The sequence below is a fragment of the Ranitomeya imitator genome, chromosome 1 (genome assembly GCF_032444005.1).
Source record: "Ranitomeya imitator isolate aRanImi1 chromosome 1, aRanImi1.pri, whole genome shotgun sequence".
Taxonomy (NCBI): domain Eukaryota; kingdom Metazoa; phylum Chordata; class Amphibia; order Anura; family Dendrobatidae; genus Ranitomeya; species Ranitomeya imitator.
Genome location: NC_091282.1, coordinates 349184619 through 349207710, shown reverse-complemented (window position 1 = coordinate 349207710; position 23092 = coordinate 349184619). Strand labels below are relative to the sequence as shown.

At 45.7% G+C, this 23092-nt stretch overlaps 1 protein-coding gene across 1 annotated transcript in view; it reads left to right on the top strand.

The window, feature by feature from the left end:
- The window catches only part of CASTOR1 (cytosolic arginine sensor for mTORC1 subunit 1), an 89128-nt gene that overhangs the window by 14542 nt on the left and 51494 nt on the right, over window positions 1-23092 (top strand). Inside the window, exon 3 of the mRNA XM_069760135.1 lies at window positions 7928-8106. Within this exon, the coding sequence (XP_069616236.1) occupies window positions 7928-8106 (179 nt within the window). The remainder of the gene's footprint in view (window positions 1-7927; window positions 8107-23092) is intronic.

Here is a 23092-nt window from a genome sequence, read left to right as displayed (position 1 = left end):
AACCCACCCAGTCTATAGTCTCTGAAATTCTCTCGTGGGTGCTGTCATGGCGAATGGAAAATACCGGATTACTCACCGGTAATGCTCTTTTATAGAGCCCATGACAGCACCCATTCACATCCCTCCCTTTTCTGTATATAGTTGCACGTGGTGCTTTGTTGGTGAGGTGTAAATATTAGAAGGATATAGTATAAGGTTGTAAATATGTATATATACCTGAACCTATTAACTAAAAAACCTGGCGGCGGTTCCTCCTATTCTCTGTAAAACAACTGAGGAGCGAGGGGGGGCCGCCCCTTTTATCTCTCTGTAGGTTTCCTGTTCCTAGGGGCGGATCCCCTCTCTCTCGTGGGTGCTGTCATGGGCTCTATAAAAGAGCATTACCGGTGAGTAATCTGGTATTTTTTTTCCTATCGCCACGACAGCACCCACAACGAGAGGGGATCCGCCCACCTTCCGGACAGGAACCTACAGGTTAAAAAGGGGCGGTCCCCCTCACCCTCCAGTTTTGGGTTCCTGTCCAGACGGCGGGAGCCTACAGGTTTCGTTCGTCTTACCCGGGTCCGCCAAGCCTCTGTGCGGTGTCCGGGGAGAACGGCAGAGTCGGGGGCCCGGAAGCAGCGTCGGGGGAAGTCCTGTGTCCAGCTTCCCCCCTCATCTGGCAAGGAGCGGTGACGTTCCCGGGGGATGGCACGCCGCCCTGGGTCGTTCACACGCGCGTGACGCTGCAGGAGCAGGTCGGCGCTTATGACCCGGAAGTAGAGGTAACAACTTCCGGAGGAGACCGGGAGGAGGAGCGCGGGACTTTTGAAAGGAAGCAGCGCTCAGGTGAGTGTGTGTGCGGCAACATGTCTTCGGCAGGAGACGCCGAACACCGACAGATAGGAGAGCACAGGTCTCATAGCGGTGAACGTGGGCAGCAGGACCCTGGCAACCCGACGTCACGTCGCACCTCATCCCCTCAAAAACCGGTACTCTATATTTTGTCAGCAGTGGTGAGTGTAATATGTAAGCCATTGCCTGGTACAGCTGTTTTTTCTATACTATGCTTTGTTATAGGGGAAAAAAGGTCTCCAAATCTAAGCATAAGCAGTGTGCATTATGCACGGAGCCACTACCTGACACCTATGTAAAGAAATTATGCCAAACATGCATATGCCGTATGTTAGAAGAAGAGGCCCCTCTCCGGGTATCGGATTTGAGGGAGGTAATTAGGGAAGAAACAAAATCATCCCTTAAAACCAGACGGCATGAAAAAAGCAGTGTGGAGTTGGTGTCCGATCCAGCCCTTCGGTACAAGAGGGCGAATGCTCGGAAAGTTCTTCGGCATCCTCTTCAGATGAGGAGGGAAGGCCTTGTTTTTCCACGGATGGTATGGAGACCTTAATTAAGGCAGTCCGTGCAACTATGGGGGTTGCAGAGAGTAAAGAACCAAAAAAACAACCCAGGAGATCATGTTCGCAGGGCTGAGCCAGAGAAGTCGGAAAGCTTTCCCAGTGGTGGATTCAGTTAAAGATCTGGTCAGACGGGAGTGGGACAAGCTGGATAAGGGGTTTTTGCCTTCAGCCGCAAAAAGAAGGTACCCCTTTGAGGATGACACTTTATCCCAGTGGATGAAGGTTCCGAAAATAGATGCGGCAGTAGCCTCTACTTCGAAAACAGCCTCACTTCCGTTAGAAGATGTAGGGCTGCTCAAGGATCCTTCAGACAGAAAGGCTGACATGCTCCTTAAAAAACTATGGGAGTCATCATCTGGAGCCTTTTAAGCCCGCTATCGCAGGCACCTGTACGGCTAGATCAATCATGGTCTGGGTGACTCAGCTGGAGGAACAGCTCAAAGCAAAGGTACCCAGGGATAAATTGTTGAATTCCCTGTCTCAGGTCAGAGAAGGAGCAGCTTATCTAGCGGATGCCTCGATTGATTCTCTGAAATTGGCCGCAAGATCGGCAGGTCTTTCGAATGCAGCCAGACTGGCACTATGGCTAAAGACCTGGAAGGGGGATGCTCAGGCTAAAGCTAAACTGTGCTCCATTCCATGTAGGGGTGAGTACCTATTCGGCCCGGTGCTGGATGACATCCTTGCAAAGGCAGAAGATAGGAAGAAGGGATTTCCTAAAACGTTTAATCCCACTTTTAGGAACGCCTTCCGAAGACGCATGCCCTTCAGAAGATTCCAGTCAGACCAGCAGGGATATAATCGCGACTGGGAAACATCGGATCAAAAGAAGAAAGGTGGATACTATAAGAACCCTTCATCTTTCTCAAGACGTAGGCGTAATTACAGATAAAACAGATCTACCAGTAAGGGGAAGACTAAAGTTCTTCTCAGATAAATGGAAAAAGATTACTTCTAGTGCCTGGATAATGGGGGTGGTTGAGTCAGGATTAAAATTAGAATTTTTGAGAACTCCCCCAGATCATTTTGTGATAACATCACTGGACATTCCGGCCCAACAACAGGCCTTAGAATTAGAGATTCAACAATTGCTTACAAAGCGAGTTATTGATGAAGTACCAAAACATCAGGAGAAGACGGGCTTTTATTCTCCGCTATTCTTAATCTCTAAACCTGATGGGTCCTTTAGGACTATCATAAATTTACGTAAATTGAATAAATATCTTCAGTACCACGCTTTTAAGATGGAATCCATTAAATCAACAACTAAGCTTGTTTCCTAGGTGCTACATGTCGGTCTTGGATCTAAAAGATGCGTACTACCATCTTCCAGTTTACAGAAATCACCAGCAATTCCTCAGGATGGCAGTATGGGTAAACCATCAGATTAAACATTTCCAATTTTTGGCAATGCCCTTTGGCCTGTCCATGGCACCTAGAGTTTTTACTAAGGTTGTTTCGGAAGTAATGGCCCATATCAGGGAAAAGGAAACCCTTGTGGTGCCCTATCTAGACGATTTTTTGATAGTTGGAAATTCAATTGCTCAGTGTACGTCTAGGGTAAATGCCATAATATCATCCCTACAGGAACTCTGATGGATAATCAACTGGGAAAAGTCAAAACTGGAACCCACAAGACGTCAAATGTTCCTAGGAGTTCTTCTAGACTCAGAAGATCAGTCATCCTTCCTACCAGAAGAAGCAGAAGATCATTCAAAGGATCATGGCAGTAAGAGTTACAAACTTAAGTTTAAGAGACGCAATGTCTCTACTAGGATCTTTGACTGCGTGTATATCGGCGGTGAGATGGGCTCAGGCTCATACCCGAATGCTTCAATACGAAGTTCTTCAAGCAGAAAAAGATCTTCATGGTGCTCTGAGCAGAAAGTTCAAATTATCACCCGCCACTCTTCACGATCTGAGATGGTGGCTCAATCTAGCACATTTGTCAAAAGGAGTTCTCTGGACCATCACTCCGGACAACGTAGTTACAACAGATGCCAGTCCGTTCGGTTGGGGAGCCCATATGGGAGACATTCTAACCCAAGGGCGATGGTCGATTCAAGAGTCCCAGAATTCCTCAAATCTAAGAGAGCTTGCTGCAGTCAATCAGGCTCTTTCCTTACTACCATCCCTGAGGAATATGCATGTACAGATACAAACAGACAATATGACTGTGGTAGCCTACATCAATCATCAGGGGGGACAAGGTCTCGATCCCTGACCACTACAGCACAGATATTGTCTCTGGCCGAGAAACACTTACAATCCCTGTCGGCAGTTCATATAAAAGGGGAACTCAATATAGAGGCGGACTACCTCAGTCGCCATTCCCTTCGTCAGGGAGAGTGGTCCCTAAACCAACAGATATTCGATCAATCTGTGGGGGTTGCCTATAATAGATCTATTTGCTACGAGGAAGAACAGGAAGGTCAGAAGGTTCGCATCTTTACACATAGCAGACCAACCATTTATAGTGGATTCCCTTCGTGTCCGTTGGGACTTCCAGCTGGCATATGCCTTTCCCCCAATATGTCTGATTCCGATAGTTCTCAGGGAGGAAAGAGCCAGAGTGATCTTAATCGCCCCCTTCTGGCCCAGGAGGCCTTGGTTCTCTCTCCTCAGGACAATGTCTGTGACCGATCCCTGGGTGTTGCCAGTGGTTCTGGAACTCCTCTCTCAATGTCCATTTCATCATCCAAATTTGGAGACTCTTCACTTAACGGCTTGGAACTTGAGAGGGAGCTTCTGAAGGAGAGGGGGTTCTCTAATGCTTTGATAACCACCTTATTGAAAAGTAGGAAGGAGGTCACTACAAAGATCTGCACAAAAATTTGGAAAAAATTCCTTATGTTTTATCAGCAACCATTAGGAGATAAGGCTCTGATTTCAGCTATTTTAGAATTCCTTCAGAAGGGCTGGGAATTGGGTTTAGCAGTCAACACTTTAAGAGTTCATGTTTCAGCCTTGGGGGCTCTGTATAACAGTGATATAGCTGGTAATAGATGGGTTGCTAGATTTATTAAGGCATGTCAGCGTTCTAACCCAATCCATATTGTAAGAATACCCCCTTGGGATTTAAATTTGGTGCTTGAGGCATTGACTGAACCTCCTTTCGAGCCATTAGACTCTATTTCGATGAAAAATTTAACCTTAAAAACAGCTCTACTTTTAGCATTAACGTCTGCCAGGAGGGTCAGTGATATACATGCGTTGTCAGTAGATCCTCCCTATCTAATAATTCTCCAGGATAAGATTGTCTTAAAACCTGATCCTGCATACTTTCCAAAAGTAGCAACTAAATTTCATAGAAGTCAGGAGATTTATTTACCATCTTTCTATGAAAATCCAGGTTCAGAAGAGGAGAAAAAATATCATACCCTAGATGTAAAGAGGGCGATATTAGAATACTTGGATAGGACTCAAAGCTGGAGGCAGAGTAGGGCTCTGTTTGTTTCTTTCCAGAATCGGAAAAAGGGTTCTGGTGTCACGAAGAACTCTATCGCTAGATGGATTAGAGAAGCGATATGTCTTGCCTACTCTGCCAGGGGAGTAACACCACCAGAAGGCATCAGGGCGCACTCCACTCGGGCTATGGCATCATCCTGGGCGGAGAAGGCAGATGTCCCCATTGAAATGATATGTAAGGCGGCAACTTGGTCATCACCTTCCACCTTTTATAAGCACTATCGCCTTGATCTATCTGCTAATTCCAGCTTACAGTTTGGCCGTTCAGTACTTAGTGCTGTGGTCCCTCCCAGTTAAATAGTCTTTGAAAGTCTCTCGTTGTGGGTGCTGTCGTGGCGATAGGAAAACCGTTTTTTACGTACCGGTAATAGGATTTTAGAGTCCACGACAGCACCCATACATTCCCCCCCCCCCGTATTTAGTTACTTATTCTTGCACTCTGTTGGAAGGTGTGCCTTAGAGATCACTCTATAGAGGTGGTGGTATTTAGTAGTGTTTAAGATAATATTGTCATGTACTGATTCATTGGCGGTATCCCTTGTACTCTGGAACACAAACTGGAGGGCGAGGGGGACCGCCCCTTTTTAACCTGTAGGTTCCTGTCCGGAAGGTGGGCGGATCCCCTCTCTCTCGTTGTGGGTGCTGTCATGGACTCTGTAAAATCCTATTACCGGTACGTAAAAACCGTTTTTTTATTTTCCCAATGGTAAAAGGAGAAACTGAACCACGAAAGTTGTTGTCCAATTTGTCCTGAGTACGCTGATACCTCATATGTGGGGGTAAACCACTGTTTGGGCGCAGTGTTTCCAGCCATGGCAGATGATATTGCAGCATCGGCCATGGCTGGATTGTAATATTTCACCAGTTTTAATAGGTGAAATATTACAAATCGCTCTGATTGGCAGTTTCACTTTCAACAGCCAATCAGAGCAATCGTAGCCACGGGGGGGGGGGGGGGGGTGAAGCCACCCCCCCCTAGGCTGTACTACCACTCCCCCTGTCCCTGCAGATCGGGTGAAATGGGAGTTAACCCTTTCTCCCGATCTGCAGGGACGCGATCATTCTGTGACACAGCATATGTGTCACAGGTCGGATTGGCACCGACTTTCATGACGCATACGCTGTCACAGGTCGGGAAGGGGTTAATAGCCTTTAATTATGGAATACTCCTACAGATGAAATGGCTAAGACATTTATGGTAGTTCTTTGTAATTGACAATGAGCATCTAGTAGTAGTTAGTCCAGGTGACATGCACGTCATCACAGGAGATGTCGCCTCATCTCCTCCTCTGACCTGCACTAAAAATATAAGTTTTTGATCTGCGAATGTCAATTGGGAACATCTGTTGGGATGGAAACCATTTTTCTGTTCCCATCCTAGTGAAATGTCTCCATGTGAGATTTAAATCCAGATCATTGAAACGCCCATCTTTTTGGAGACCTTATTGCTGTTTGTAAATCCAGTCTGTGATCATTTAAGGGGTATCTCAAGTTCCCGTCTTCAGGAGCGCAGCGCTCCTCAGCCTCCTGCTGGCCTCGGGGTGGCGCACTCCCGAGGATTGACCGGTTGGGGTGGCAGCATTTCTGAGCTGGTGACATGACCTTTGTGCTCCCCCATGCTGATAATAGAGACGACTTAGTCCCCACAGCATCAGAGTAGCGCAGTAAGGCCACATTCACACGTTCAGTATTTTACATCAGTATTTGTAAGCCGAAACCAGAAGGGGGACAAACACGTCACCATTTCTGTATTTCTTTTTACCCACTCCTCCTCCTGGTTTTGCCTTTACAAATACTGATGTTAAATACTGAACGTGTGAAAATGGCCTAACACCGTAGCTGGCTGGATCGAGCAGTCCGAACGATTTAGTGCAAAATCTATAGGGATCAAATTATAAGAGGTAGATTTCATAGCTGTTTGATTTTACAAGCCCTTTTGCCTATTTATGGTAATTGGATGAGAAGACCTTCTTTAAAAGAACATTACACCTAAAAATGACCTGTTAACAAGCATTTTTTCCGTGTTTCTTTTAACACGATTTGTTAGACGCATGCAGAAAATCCGGCAGACTGGCAAACCATTTATAAATCGTGCAGGGAACGCAAGGGATGATTTCATCCTTTGTCATCAGACAAACTGCTGATGGTGATAGCACTTTGCTGTTGTGTATGACTCAATGTGCCTGGTTGTCTTCTGCTCAAGTAGTGGAGGATTGGTGAGGAACCTGTAAATTTTTATTTTTTTTCCTTAACGCAAATCTACTGCTACTAATAAACAGTATAGGTACAAGAAGAGTAAAGGATTCAGCTTCCTGTGTGTATGTATGTATATGTGTGTGTGTGTGTGTGTATATATATATATATATATATATATAATATAATATAATATAATATAATATAATATAATATAATATAATATAATATAATATAATATAATATAATATAAATATATATATATAATTATAATTTTCTCACATTTTATTTAATACATGTGTACATACTTTACATAGGGTGAAGTGAATACCCTCCCATCAAAACCAACACGTTTCGAGCAGTACAGCTGGATTATTTTTATTTTTTTTTTCCCACTGGCAAATAATTTTGGCAGCAAACACATAGCAACCAGGATGCATGATTGCTGCCATACACGTCATAGCAGTGCCCATAGTGGTGTCAGTAATACGTCGCCCACTCTCTGCAGTGGTAGCAGGGCATTTATTTTCTTTACAACTTAGTCTGATACTGCTACAAATGCCATCTTCCACTCTCCTACCCCTGTAGTAAGTACACCAGCAGGGCTCCATTCTTCTGCCCCAATGTCATTGCCAACCTCTGCCGAGTTGGAGGGAATTGATGCGCTCAGTGGTTGTGGGTGACTGCCTTTAGTGCAGGGAGGAAGCCCCTGTCACCAGGAATAATTAGTGACCATACTTTATCCAGTCCTTATACAATATATTGTATGCCATGGTACGTTTTACCTTTCAGGGATGTTTGTATATTTCCTCTGCTTCTCTTTATAGAGTCATTATACTTTGAGTCTAATGGAAATCTGTATTTGACAGAGTTACCGCAGTCAGATTTCCTACATGTGGCAGACCATACTTGGAGGGTCCTAAATGTGCTGTCCAATGGGATGCATACTGGAGGCGTTATGAAGGTTGCCAAGTCTGTCATTGCTCCACTGGCAGAGCACAACGTCTCCGTTCTGATGCTTTCCACATACCAGACTGATTTCATTTTGGTAAGTTGGTGAATGTTGAAGTGGTTGTCCGATCATATAGCAAATGATGTTTTTTTTTTTTCAGTGATCACATCCCTTCTCTCCACTCCCCATATCGACTTTATCTGAGCACCGATGTAAATAAATGGCATTTTCAGTTCAGGGGTATATTTCTATTTTCTGCAAGATGCTGATAGAGCAGAACCTGCCAGCTCTCTCCGCTTCTCTACGGAGCACGAGTGGCTTATGTTCCACCGTGGAGCGGCTATGGATCAATTCCAACAGTCCCATCAGCCCATAGTCACCCCCAAGAATTGGGGAAATGCAGCAAAATGTTATGTATGTTAATTGAAAAGTGACTTTTTAATAATTTGGAAAAAAGTGGTCAGACAACCCTTTTAGCTTAGATGTATGTAGTGTAATAGGCTTGCTGTAGAACAAGAAATAAACTGTTCAATTTTAACTTAAAGGGGGTTTTCCCACAAACAATGTACATTTTAATAGATCTTGGAATAATTAATTCCACAATTGGATGTATTTAAATAAAATGTTCCTGTGCTGATAATCTTATAAATGTGCCCCTGCTGTGTACTGTGTAATGGCCGTGTCTGACCGTGCAGGAACATGGTCTGATCACACCACAGCTCCTGGGCAGTGGAGGATGCAAAAAGTATATAGACAGGACAGCAAGGGGCACAGCTGATTCTTTCTGTCAAGTTTTTAAGCAGGCAAGTGAAATGTTTAATCTCTCAGAAAAAGTAATTTGCAGTACCATGCTGTAATATCTGTGTACTACTTTCCTTCCTCCACTGCCCAGGAGCTGTGGTGTGATCAGACCATGTTCCTGTACGGTCAGACACGGCCATTACACAGCAGGGGCACAGTTATAAGATTATGTCTGCACAGGGATATTTTTAAATACATCCAATTGTGGAACTGATTATTCCAAGACTATTAATTAAAGTTTACTTTGTTCATGGGACAAAACCTTTTAACACGGTTTGTCAGTCTGTGAAAGTAGTGCATTCTGGCATATCAGGCAACATGGTGTGCATTTGGTAAGGACTGTAAAAACCCAAGCATTTTCAATGGGAAAACGATCAGGGAAAACAAATCAGATTTTGCCTTGCTGTGACTGCACATCTGCCCACTTACCGTATATACTCGAGTATAAGCCGACCCGAGTATAAGCCAACCCCCCCTAATTTTGCCACAAACTGGGAAAACTTATTGACTCGAGTATAAGCCTAGGGTGGAAAATGCAGCAGCTACCGGTGAATTTCAAAAATAAAAATAGATGCTCCATACCGTTCATTATGGCCCCATAGCTGTGCCATATAGTGCTCTGCACTGTTCATTATGGCCCCATAGATGTACCATAGAAAGCTGTGCCATATAGTGCTCTGCACCGTTCATTATTGCCCCATAGCTGTGCCATATAGTGCTCTGCACCGTTCATTTTTGCCCCATAGATGCTCCGTATAAAGCTGTGCCATTGCTGCTGCTGCAATAATAAAAAAAAAAAAAAAAAAAAAAAAGCCATACTCGCCTCTCTTGCTTGCAGCTCCCGGCATCTCGTCCCAGTGTCTCTCTGCACTGACTGATCAGGCAGAGAGCGGCGCGCACACTATATGCGTCATCGCGCCCTCTGACCTGAACAGTGAGTGCAAGAGGACGCGAAGACTGAGCGGCGCCCGGCAGGTGGAACGCGGACAGGTGAATATAAAATACTCTCCTAGTCCTGACGCTCTCCCTGCCTGTCACACTGTCTCCGGGTGCCGCAGCTCTTCCTGTCAGCAGTCAATGGCACCGCTCAGAGGAATGAATATGTGGCTCCACCCCTATGGGAGTGGAGTCCATATTCATTTCTCTAATGAGCAGTCCCACGTGACCGCTGAAGAGGGGAAGAGCTGCGGCACCCGGAGACCGTGGGATGGGCAGGGGGAGCGTCAGGAGCAGGTAAGTATGCCTCAGTGCCCTCTCCCCCCTCACCCGCTGACCCTGCCGCCCACCGTGACTCGAGTAAAAGCCGAGAGGGGCACTTTCAGCCCAAAAATTTGGGCTGAAAATCTCAGCTTATACTCGAGTATATACGGTATTTAATTGTGCTGTGATCATTGTAAAAAAGAAAAAAATGGTGCAATCCCTAGTTATAGCACTCAGCCAAGCCTGGCTTTAAAACAGTGGCTACTCTTTAGGCCACATTCACACGTTCCTTTTTATCCTGCGGGTTCTCCCGCAGCGGATTTGATAAATCTGCAGGGCAAACCCGCTGCGGTTATCCCTGCAGATTTATCGCGGTTTGTCCTGCGGGTTCCGCTGCGGGATTTACCCCTACTATTGATGCTGCATATGCAGCAATATGCAGCATCAATAGTAATGTTAAAAATAATAAAATCATGATGATATACTCACCCACTGACGTCTCAATCTCCTCGGCGCTGCAGGCGGCGGTCCGGTTCCAAACATGCTGTGCGACCAGGACCTTCGGTGACGTCGCGGTCACATGACCGTGACGTCACCGAAGGTCCTAATCGCATAGCAAACCTGAGACCGGACGGCCACGTGCAACGCTGAGACTTCAGAGGTGAGTATATCATGATTTTTTATTTTAATTTTTTTTTTTTTTTTTAATACAAATATGGTTCCCGGGGCCTGGAGGAGTCTCCTCCTCCACCCCGGGTATAACCCGCACATTATCCGCTTACTTCCCGCATGGTGTGCACAGCCCCATGTGGGAAGTAAGCGGATCAATGCATTTCTATGGGTGCAGAATCGCTGCGATTCTGCACAAAGAAGTGACATGCTCCTTCTTTTTTTCCGCAGCAATTCTGCGTGGTTTTTTTCGGGTTTTTCCGCATCATGTGCACTGCGGTTTCTGTTTTCCATAGGGTAACATTGTACTGTACCCTGCATGAAAAACAGCTGCGGACCCGCAGCGGCAAAATCGCCACGGTTCCGCAGTAAAAACCGCATAGTGTGAACATGGCCTTAAGGTTTTTTTTTCTACATAAGTCAATAGTATGTTAAGATAAAGAAAAATAATAAACAAATAAGATAAATGCTTCTTTCTCATCTTGGACTGCTGAAATACTCAAGTTATTAAAGATTGTTTAGTTGTAACCTAAGACTTTCAGCTTATTTTTCTTTTTTAATATCCTAGTAATGGCCCCATGTTTGATGGTGGGCCAGGCAGACTACACAGCTACATCTCTTTACACTGCTGCCTTTACCACTCCTGCAGTCTAGCAGGAGCAGGGCTTGTCCTTCTCTCAGCCAGGGACCTTTTGAACAAGATGGAATCGGTTTATAAAAACTTCTGTCTTCTTAGGAAGGAAAAAAAGTAGTGATAATGAGCGCTCTGTAGTGAATAGAAGCATCAGCAATTCCTCTGCTTTTATTGGAGCCAGGGACCATGTAGTCACCAACGATCTCTCTGGCGTAGCTATACTCTGCCAGTGACTTCTGTCATGGCAGGGGTGGCAGTTCTGTTCCGGTTACTCCTATGAGAGGTCCAGTTATAGGAAATCTGCACAATAAAAGTAAACAAAATTGTCCCCTAGAGATCTCCTCTATACTAGCATGTCTCCTACAAAATATGCAGCAATAGGATTTTTCCCTTCACCATGACAGCGCCGCACGTGAGAGATGGCATCCGCCCCCAGGAACAGGAAACCTGTAGCAGAGATATAAGAATGGGGCGGCCCCTCTCTCCTCAGTTTGGTTTCCTGTTCCTGCAGGTGGACGCCTGTCGCAGAGCTCCTACCTCCGGAGGGATCTCCCTCTGATGATTCCGGTCCGGAGGCCGAGGTCCGCGGGGGGGCCAGCCATAGTCGGCGGCATCGCGTGCGGTGCTGTCCGGTGTCGGGCTGCTGGGTCCGCGCCATCACTTTCCCTCGCTGGACTCCCCGGCGACCGCTCTGTGCAGGAGGCCGGTCCGGGGATATGGGGGCGTGTCCTTCACTGACGCTGGCGCCGAAGTGAAGGATGACGACTTCCGGTCGCAGTAAGTGACGTCACACGCCGAGGGAGCCGATGTGCTGGACACTTCCGGGCGGAAGCTGATCCAGTGGCGCGCACACCGCTCCTCTATAAGATACAGCAGCAAAGAGGAGTCGCTGGTCCTGCTCTTCAGACGGAGATGACCGAACCAGCGGTAGATCCGGAGCTGCTGATGCCTGCGCCCAGAATGTCGGAAGACACTCAAGCTGCAGCGGTACCCAGGGTCCTGGAGGGGTGAGTGCCTTTGTAAGGCAAGCTACACACACACTGATACCCTGTGCACTATGTTTTATAGGAAGGGAAAGCCACCTCCAAGCAAAAGAATAGGGTCTGTCCACTATGTAAAGAAAAACTCCCTAGGCTTTACAGCAAAAAGATCTGCCAGCCCTGTATCGACAGAACAGTTGCAGAGGAATCTTCTTCCCTATTACAAAACATTAAAACAATTATACGGGAGGAAGTTAAATCTACAGTTAAAGAACAGTTGAAACATCACACAAAGACACCCCCTCCCCCAACAAGTGAACAAGGGTCGGACATAGATTCAGGGGATGAGCCGGGAGCCTTAACCCCCTCTGATGCCTCAGATTTAGACTCCCCAGATGAGGAGTATGGCCACCCATGTTTTCAGTCGGAGGACATTGGGAAGCTGCTCAAACTTGTCAGAACGACTATGGGGGTAGAGACCCCTAGAGAACCACGGACAATCCAAGACACCATGTTTAGCAACTTGGAGGAGAAGAAGCGAAAGTTTTTCCCCTTCCATGATAACATAATCAAATTAATAAAACGTGAGTGGAAAAAGCCTAATAAAAAGATGTCCGTCCCTCAGGCATTAAAACGCAAATACCCCTTTGATGAGGAGGTCTGTGAAAAGTGGGATAAGGCTCCTAAACTAGATGCAGCCATTGCTAGCACCTCTAAAGGGGTTGCGTTACCATTTGAAGACATGGGAGCCCTAAGGGACCCCCTCGACAAAAAAGCAGATGCTTTTCTAAAGTCGGCTTGGGAAGCAGCGACATGGTCATTTAAACCCGGGGTTGCTGCCACTTGCACGGCACGTGCTATGGTCAAGTGGCTAGAGGAGTTAAGTGACCAAATCAAAAACAAATGCCCGAGAGAGAGGCTTCTGGAAGCATTGCCCTCTCTGCAAGGCGCAGCAAGATTCCTAGCAGACGCCTCGATAGATTCAGTTAGAAGTGCCGCACGTGTGTGTGCGTTATCCAATTCAGGAAGGAGAACATTAGGGCTAAAAAATTGGACAGCTGACTTCCAATCAAAGGTCAAACTCTGCGGAGTACCCTGTGAAGGGCAATACCTTTTTGGAAAAGCTCTAGACGAGATCCTTGAGAAAGCGTCGGACAAAAAGAAGCGGTTTCCACCTCCTTCCTTTCCCAGGCGCCGATGGGATACCTCTCGTTCGTCCTTTCGTGGTGGATATAGAGGGACCCGCGGCCGATCAGATGACAGGTCTAGTCGAGGCAGACCCTGGAGAGAGCGAAAGGAAAGGGGATTCCTTTTCAACAAGCCTCCCCCCCCCAAGCCTGATCCCAAAAGTCAGTGACGCCAGCATTCCGGTGGGGGGAAGACTCCGGCGGTTTGTCCATCACTGGGCAGCGCTGCCGGCTTCTCAATGGATAACAAATTTGTTGTCAGAGGGTCTGAGGTTCAAGTTCTCCAACCTCCCACCAAATCGTGTAAAAATGACCCAGGTGGCAGGAAAAAATCAGGCTATATTAGAAAGAGAAATTTATCTCCTCATGCAAAAAGAGGTGTTAGTAGAAGTACCCCATCAAGAGATAGGGAAAGGGTTCTACAGCACTTTATTTCTAACACCAAAACCAGACGGCTCGCTGAGTAATATTCAACCTAAAGGCCCTAAACCATTACATTCAAATAGACAAATTCAAGATGGAAACTTTGAAGACTGCAGTGAAAGTACTCGACCCAAACTGTTACATGGTAGTGATCGATCTTACAGATGCTTACTACCATGTGCCAATCGCTGTCCAACACCAACAATATCTAAGATTCGTGGTAAATCTGGGGGAAACCCCTGTCCATCTACAATATCAATGTCTTCCTTTTGGGGTAGCCATAGCGCCCCATATATTCACAAAAATTATTTCCGAAGTAGCATCTTTCGTCAGAAAAGAAGACATAATGTTGGTACCCTATTTAGACGATTTTTTGATAATAGCAAAAAACAAAGAAAGTTGCGAAAAAGCGGCCGCAAGAGTACTGGAGGTGCTGACCAGTTTGGGATGGATGATAAACCTGAAAAAATCAAGGCTTGTCCCAACTCAAACTCAAGAATTCCTCGGAATCGTGTTAGATTCAGTCAAGCAGGAGTGTGTCCTCCCACAGAGGAAAGTTCAATCTATTCAGCAGAGAGTACAGTCATTCCAACTACAACAGACTATCTCTCTGAGGAATGCAATGTCACTCTTAGGAGTCCTAACGGCAACAATTCCAGCAACGCGATGGGCACAAAGCCACACACGAGAGTTACAATGGCAGATACTAGCCGAACAAGAAAGAAATCCATACAATCTGAATCGGAAGATTCTTCTATCACCAAAGGTTCAAAACTCACTAGAGTGGTGGCTGAAAACAGAAAATCTAACCAACGCAGTGCCATGGTCAGTACGAGATCCAGTAGTCATTACTACCGATGCGAGTCCGTGGGGTTGGGGGGCACACTTAGGAGATCAGGTCCTACAGGGTCAATGGGGGAGCCCAATGACAACAGCGTCCTCCAATCTAAAAGAATTGTCTGCGGTAAGACTAGCACTTCTTCATATAGGAAAAAGGATTCTGGGAAGACATGTGGTGGTGTTGTCCGACAACAACACAACGATGGCTTATATAAACCGCCAAGGGGGCACAAGATCAACATCCCTTATGGCAGAGGCCAAAGAACTTTTTATATGGGCCGAAAACAACCTTCTTTCACTAACCGGAACATACTTGAAAGGATCAGAGAATCAAGTAGCCGACTACTTAAGCCGTCACACGTTACATCAGGGGGAGTGGTCCCTGAACCAGCAAGTATTTGGGAAAATATGTGCCAGCTGGGGCGTTCCAGACATAGACCTGTTCGCCACAAAACAAAATCGGAAGGTGAAGAGGTTCTATTCTCTGAACCCAAGAGAACACCCGGAGGGGGTAGACGCGTTCCTATATCGGTGGAACTTCCATCTAGCATACGCATTCCCCCCCCAATACCATTAATCCCGACAGTCCTCAGGAAAATTCGGGAAGACAAAGCACGAGTGATCCTCATAGCTCCCTTTTGGCCGAAAAGAGCATGGTTCACGTGGCTCAGGCGCATGTCTATCTCGGACCCGTGGATCTTTCCGGATGCCCCGGATCTCCTATACCAAGGGCCAGTTCAACACCCCCAAGTTCACAGGTTGCATCTCACCGCCTGGAACTTGAAAGAGGACTTCTGTTAGCAAAAGGATTCTCAAGCCCTTTGGTGACCACATTGCTCGCTAGCAGGAAAAAAGTCACCTCAGACAAATACCAGAAAATCTGGCAAAAATTCCTAGATTTCTCGGGGCGACAGTTGTCTAACTCTGGTCAACAGGTCCCGGTAAAGGAAATTCTTGAATTTCTCCAAAAAGGGTTGGAAAAAGGTCTGTCTACTAGCACCTTAAAGGTGCAAGTCTCTGCCCTTGGTGCACTGTTTGATCATAAACTTGCTGACCACCCTTGGGTCTATAGGTTCATTCGAGCCTCCTTTACTTCCAGACCCTCAAAATTAATACCTAAGGTAGCTCCCTGGGATTTAAATTTAGTTTTAAAGGCTCTAACCGTTTCCCCCTTTGAACCTCTTGATTCTATATCCATAAAATCCTTGACTCTAAAAACGGTTCTCCTAGTTGCCTTAACGTCTGCCCGCCGTACTTGTGAGTTACAAGCTATGTCGGTGAACCCTCCTTACACTACTTTCCATGATGACAAAGTAGTTATTAAAACCGACCCTGCCTTTCTGCCGAAGGTCAATTCTAAATTTCATAGAGACCAGGAAATTATTCTGCCCTCTTTTTGTTCCCAACCAAAATCCCAGGGGGAGAAAACCTTCCATTGTGTCGATGTCAGACGCTGCCTCCTTCAATACTTAGAGGCCACAAAATCTTGGCGTCAGTCATCGGCCCTTTTTGTCACCTTTCAGGGGACAAACAGGGGAAAAAAGGCCTCAAAGGCAACTATTGCACGGTGGTTGCGTACGGCTATTTCACTTTCATATTCTTTTTCTGGTCAAGTTCCCCCACAGGGTGTTACGGCTCACTCCACGCGTGCTATAGCCACTTCCTGGGCGGAAAGGGCTAACTCCTCGATAGAACAGATTTGTAAAGCGGCAGTATGGTCATCACCCTCTACCTTCTTCCGACATTATAGGTTAGACTTGGGTCAATCAGACTTGTCTTTTGGGAGAAAGGTGTTGTCTGCTGTCGTCCCACCCTAGGAATCTTCTATTTCTTCCTCTCACGTGCGGCGCTGTCATGGTGAAGGGAAAAATGATAATTACTTACGGGTAATTTGATTTTCCAGAACCATGACAGCGCCGCATTAATTCCCGCCCTATCTTGGTGATGGTTGTGTGATTCGCAAAAAAAAACAAAAAAACTTATTGTATATAAGTAAATGTATATATGCAAAACGTGTGTAGACAGAAGCTAACAAAAGATTATACAAGTGTAAATATGATACATAACTGTGTACTAACAAAGCGGTCATCTTCCATACTCTGGAAACAAACTGAGGAGAGAGGGGCCGCCCCATTCTTATATCTCTGCTACAGGTTTCCTGTTCCTGGGGGCGGATGCCATCTCTCACGTGTGGCGCTGTCATGGTTCTGGAAAATCAAATTGCCCGTAAGTAATTATCATTTTTTTTTTTTTTTTTGACCTTTTCTCCTGGTTGGGTGGAAATATTGAAAAAAGATTTTGTATTTTTGTTTAAACTCGTTTTATTGAAGGTAATACATCCTAACAAGGTTACACAATAGAACAGAAGAACAAACGGTATTTCTCATTGCTCATTAATACTGTCTGACAATGTTAACCTTGCCCTTAATGTACCACGGGTCTAACATCTTAACCAAAACCATAAGACGCCCATGTCGGGCACCAAATATGACAAGACTTATCATGAGCTATGAAGGACTATAGCGTTAGTTCTAATGTGCACTTTGCTGTTCATACTACAAACCCTAATTCTATAGCTACAAAGCGGCACTATCCACAAGAACCATTTATTCCTGGTGATACATGTGCTGCTCAATGAACGTAAGGTCAGTGATTGTGTATACTGTATACAGGAGAACCCACTAGTGCTATTATCGTATTGTAGAGCACTTCCTGAGGAAGTTTACCAAAACTCATGACTTTGGCTATCAAACGATGAGGAGCGTCCCATGAGATCAGTGTTTCAGTATTTAGTTCTGCTACAATATAGACAGTCTTAATGTTGTCCATCTATTCACATAAGCTCCTACTCTAGGTGCTGTTAGAACAAGGTGTCGTTATCCAGCCGGCAGCAGGTCCCCATGTGGAACCAGGAGACGATCATGCGAGAGCGCAGCAATGCAGCATTTATGATGAATTCTCCCCATGTTGGTTTTTCTAAGTGCATATATTTGATACTTCAGACTCTATACAGAGGTAGCAGGAGCCGCCAATCTGCTGCATAGTTCTCCTTATTTGGGGCACTTGTGCATTATTTTAAAGATACATTTATATTCTAACTGCAGTACTTCCCATCCTTTCAACTGAAGTAGGTGAATTTCCTTTATTTTTTTTCAATTACTATGAATTTTTTTTTTTTTCCCCCCAGAACATTGATCTTTTTGGACAGGTTTGGCTGTCTTTCTAGAAAAACACTACTACAGGCCGTCTGTACAGAATAATTGGTAGTGGTTAATTAATCCAGGGATTTAGTCTGACACATTTTTTTTTTCCTTCTCTAATAATTTATTTTTTTCCCGTGACAGAGGACCGTTGTCAAACGTCTGCAGAACAAAAAAGTTAACTAATTAAACGTGTGACTTTTTTTTCAGTTCTTTTGACTTTAACTGCATAACTACATCTTCTTTAGCCATCATGTTAACAGAAAAGGGCAAAGGACAAATTAAAAACCAGAAAGTAAAGTAAATAATTGTCAACTTGAGGTTAATAACATTGATAGAAAACTTGCGGTTGCACTCATTAAAGGGTGTAAAATAGAAATGCTAAAATGTGACATAGTATATTGGATACCTAGACTGTTCTTACCAACAGCAGTTCCAGGGAGAAGAGCACTGGTAATACTGATCATAATAATGGCCAGGTGTGGACTGGGACTATAATGCAGCCTTTACACACAAATCCCACCAGTCAACTTACAATGTTACCCCCCCCCCCAATCTCAGGAAAATCTTGCTACTTTATCAAAAAGTGATCTATTTCAGGTGTTTTTCTGTTAATGTTGATTATGGCTTACAGCCAATGAAAACCCAAGTCATTATGTCGGTAAATTAGAATACTTTATAACACCAGCTTGAAAAATCATTTTAAAATCCGAAATGTTGGCCTACTGAATGTATGTTTAGTACTTGGTTGGGGCGCCTTTGGCATCAGTTACTGCATCAATGCAGCGTGGCATGGAGGCAATCAGCCTGTGTCACTGCTGATGTGTTATGGAAGTCCAGGTTGCTCTGATAGCAGCCTTCATCTCGTCTGCATTGTTGGGTCTGGTGTCTCTCATCTTCCTCTTGACAATACCCCATAGATTATCTGAGGTTAAGGTCAGACGAGTTTGCTGGCCAAACAAGAACAGTGATACTGTTTTCAAACCAGGTATTGGTACTTTTGGTAGTGTGGCAGATGCCTATTCCTGCTGGAGAATGAAATGCACCGACTTTAGTCTTGATAAAACACAGTGGACCTACACCAGCAGATGACATGGTTCCCCAAACCGTCACTGATTGTGGAAATGTCAAACTAGACCTCAATCAAGCAGCATTGATTGTGTGCCTCTCCACTCTTCCTCCAGACTCTGGGACCTTGACTTCACAAGGAAAGTAAATTTAGAATTTCATTTGGGAGTGTGACAATGACTGCTTTCTGGACAACTGTCAAGTCAGCAGTCTTCACCATGATCGTGGAACCTACTGAAGGAAGCAGACTAAGGGACCTTTTTAAATGCTTAGGAAGCCGTTGCAGGTTTTTTTTGTTTTTTTTACTGAAATAATGACTTTTCGGTTTTCATTGGATATAAGCCATAACCAACATTAACAGAAATAAACAATTGAAATGGATCACTCTAATTACTCTATGTAAAGAGTTTCACTTTTTGTATTGAACTAAAATAAATTAATATTCTACAGGGTGGAGCGCGGTAATTTGCTGATTTGGGAATGAAATAAAAAAATTATGATCATTAGAAAAATTTATTTTATATTTTAATTATACTGAACAGTAATGGAATTTTTAAATTACATGGTTTTAAATAGTGTATCTGGCAAATGTCGACCTTCGCTATCCAGACACTGCTGCATACGTTTTCTGAAGTTTTCATGAACTCTAACAAGCATGTCCACTGGTATTCTGCCAATTTCAGCTTCAATATTGTTCCTTAGGTCTTCCAAGGTGTTGGGACGGTTGATATACACCTTAGACTTCAGGTAACCCCAAAGGAAAAAATCGCATGGGGCTAAATCTGGTGAGCGTGCTGGCCAGTTCACATCTCCCCTCAAAGAGATAAGCCGTCCAGGAAACATTTGCCTCAAACAATTCATGGTAACCCTTGCTGTGTGTGCAGTGGCACCATCCTGTTGGAACCATGTATCCTCTAGTTCCATTGCCTCAAGAGCCGGCTGAAAATAATCCTGTATCATAGACAAGTACCGTTCGGAGTTCAGTTATGGCACGATCAGTATCCTGAAAAACACGTCCGCGTGGAGGAACAGCGAATTGTAAACGAAAAGCACGCTGCACTGCAATGATCGAGTGGGCATTTGAAAAATACGCTTCAACACAAAATGACCTCTCCTCACGTGTCCACTGCATGATGGCAACTGAAAGGCAGAGGAATACAAATCTCCCATCAGCCACTGTAAGCCACACCCACTCTCCCCTCTCTCGACCGACAGTTCCGCCACAGCATGCAGTGCAAAAAAGCAAATTACCGCGCTCCACCCTGTACTTCTGAGAAGCACCTGTACCTTGCAGTCCACTTGCCATCCTGGTATCTCTTGTCTGAAGTTACTCCAGTTTTTCAATGTCTTATTAAAATGTGGTGCCCATAACTGCACACAGAATTCTAGATGAGGTCTGACCAAGGAGGAGTAGAGGGAGGGGGGGATAACTACTTCACATGATCTAGACTGCATGCTAGAACTGTTTGCATTTTTTTTGCTGCTGCAGAACGCTGACTCATGTGCAGACTGTGATCTATTAGTATATATTTATTAAACCCAGCACGCAACTTAAGTGATCAAACAGGATTTTTAATGTGTTCCACTGTAGTAAAACGTTTTGGTCTTGGTTCAGACCTTCATCAGTTAGTGTGAAATAATTCAAATTCACTGAGGGCGTAAGATCACTAGGTCAGAATTTCTATTAGAGGTGAGATACGACAGTGTTTAAGCCTGATTTCAGACATAACGCTGCATGTCACGGTGGTGCTAGGGCCTATTAAGGTAAGGGCCAACTTCTGCAGCACTAAGGCTGCATTCTGTGAAGGTGGCTGGTATGTTTTTATCCCTGTTACTGTAGAAATGACTTCTATAAATTTGGTGCCATACCTGTATTGAGTACATTTTCTCCCCCTGACTCAAGCCCACGCATCAGTCAATCATCCCCCTTTGGGCACTGTCTCCTCAGGTCACCGGCGCCTGTGCTGTGCAATCATTTTTCGGGCATGCGCACTTCCCTGCAATTTGCATCAACTGATGTATGGAGATCGCACCTGCATGTAGCGCAGACCCCATATCCCACCCTGCAGTGTTATGATTTATTCACACCGCGGGGACTGAGAATCTGGCGCAGTGAGTCTCTCTGTGCAGGTGCCAGATTGCCTGCCCCACAGGATGGAGATGGGGACAACCGCAGAAAGACTCACTGTGCATGCGCCAGATTCCCAGCCCCCAGTTTAATAAATGCTAACACACTGCAGGGCTGGATCTGGGGCCTGCGCTACACGCAGGCGCGATATCCATACATCAGTTGATGTAAGTTCCAGGGCAGCACATGACCGATTAATGATTGCACGGTGACGTGAGGAGACAGTGGAGGCAGCGCCTGGTGGCCAAAGGGGGATAATGGACGGATGCGAGGCGCTTGAGTCAGTGGGAGAAAACGTTCTCCCTGGACTCAATACAGGTATGGCGGCAAATTTATAGAAGTCATTATTTCCAGGTCACCACCTGACAGCACCATGGAGGACGTCCTTCTTATACACAGTGGGACAGGAAACACGAGAGTTTAAAAGGACCCTCCCCCTTCCACCCTTCAGTGTTTTTCCTGTCCCACTGTGGATAGGAACGACGAGAGCGTTGTCCCTACAGAGCGTGCGGATCGGGGGGGCTCAGCCTCTTCCTTCCCACGGGGCCGAATTTCTGTATCGCCGACACCCAATTAATTGGGTCCCTCAGCGACGCCGGTGTAGCGCTGCTCCTGGCGAGGAGGTCGCTTCCCCCTGGGGGGCTCTCGACCTCGGATGGCTACCCCAAGCATACCTGCGTGGAACTCTGCAGGGTGATCCCTTTGCAGACAGTCCGAAGGAGGGGCAGGTACGGCAGAGCGCTCCGGACTCAATGTTCATCGGCGGTAAGCGTGCGTTGGACTTCCGGTTTACCGCTGCCGCGTCACTTCCGGGTCACAGCGGCAGCAGGGGGGCGGCCTTCCTCATCGCTCCTGTAGGAGCGCCGGGACACAAGCGAAAGGAATAAAAGGTAAGTGAGAATAGCGCTAGACACCGCAGCTGTAATGGATCCAGGCACTATACCGGCTGTCAGCGTAGAGGCCCTGGGGAAACAGGATTCCCTTACACATGTGAGTCCCCACTAAAAGGTGCGCTCCTTATAGTCCTTTTAAGGTACTAGCAGTGGTCCCTTTATATATTCCAGGGGCGTCCTTCATCTGGGGATAAGACGGGCAAAACAAAAAGATGTCCTATATGTGCCACAAAACTTAATGCCTTGTGCCAGAAGCCTCTGTGTGAATCCTGCACCGCCCGCATTGTAGGAGAGGAACAGGCCTCTCTAATAACAAGCATGAGAGCTATGGTTAGAGAAGTGCAGGCTTCTATATCTAACCTATCTGCCGCCCAGCAGTTCCAGCCTGAGGTCCAGGATCTACCCAGGTCTAGGAAGAGGCAGAGCGAGTCAAATTCGTCTTCTGAGGACAGTCAATCAGAATCTGACATGGAGGAAGAGGAAGAAGTGTGTAGAGATCCTCCCCAGAAGGGGAAAAAAAGTATCTTTTCTCTTCCAATGATATCGACGAACTACTGGGAGCGGTCAGACAAACTATGCAGGTTGAGGAACCTTCAACCTCTCTTTCCGTGCAGGATGAGATGTTCGGGGGGCTGCGTTCGCACACTTCTAGAGTCTTTCCGGTTAATGCCCACATTCGGTGAGTCCGAGTTCAGTCTCGGCTTTGCTCAGAGATTGCAGCTACTGACCCCTTCTTCACCTCTTCCCGCAGCTCAATGATTTTGGAAGAGTGGGAGGAGGCAGAGAAGAGGATATCGATACCGAGAGACTTTAGACTCCGTCTTCCCTTTGACCATGAGGAGGTCAAAGACTGGGAAGATGTACCAAAAATTGACATCCCACTAGCAAAAATGTCTAAGAGAACTGCCATACCATTCAAGGACTCCTCGAACTTAAAAGAGCCCATGGACAGAAAGGCAGATGGTCTCCTTAAAAAAGCTTGGGAAAGTTCAGCCGCGGTGATCCGCACAAATATTGCGGCGACATCCGTGGCGAGAGCCATTCATATGTGGGTTGATG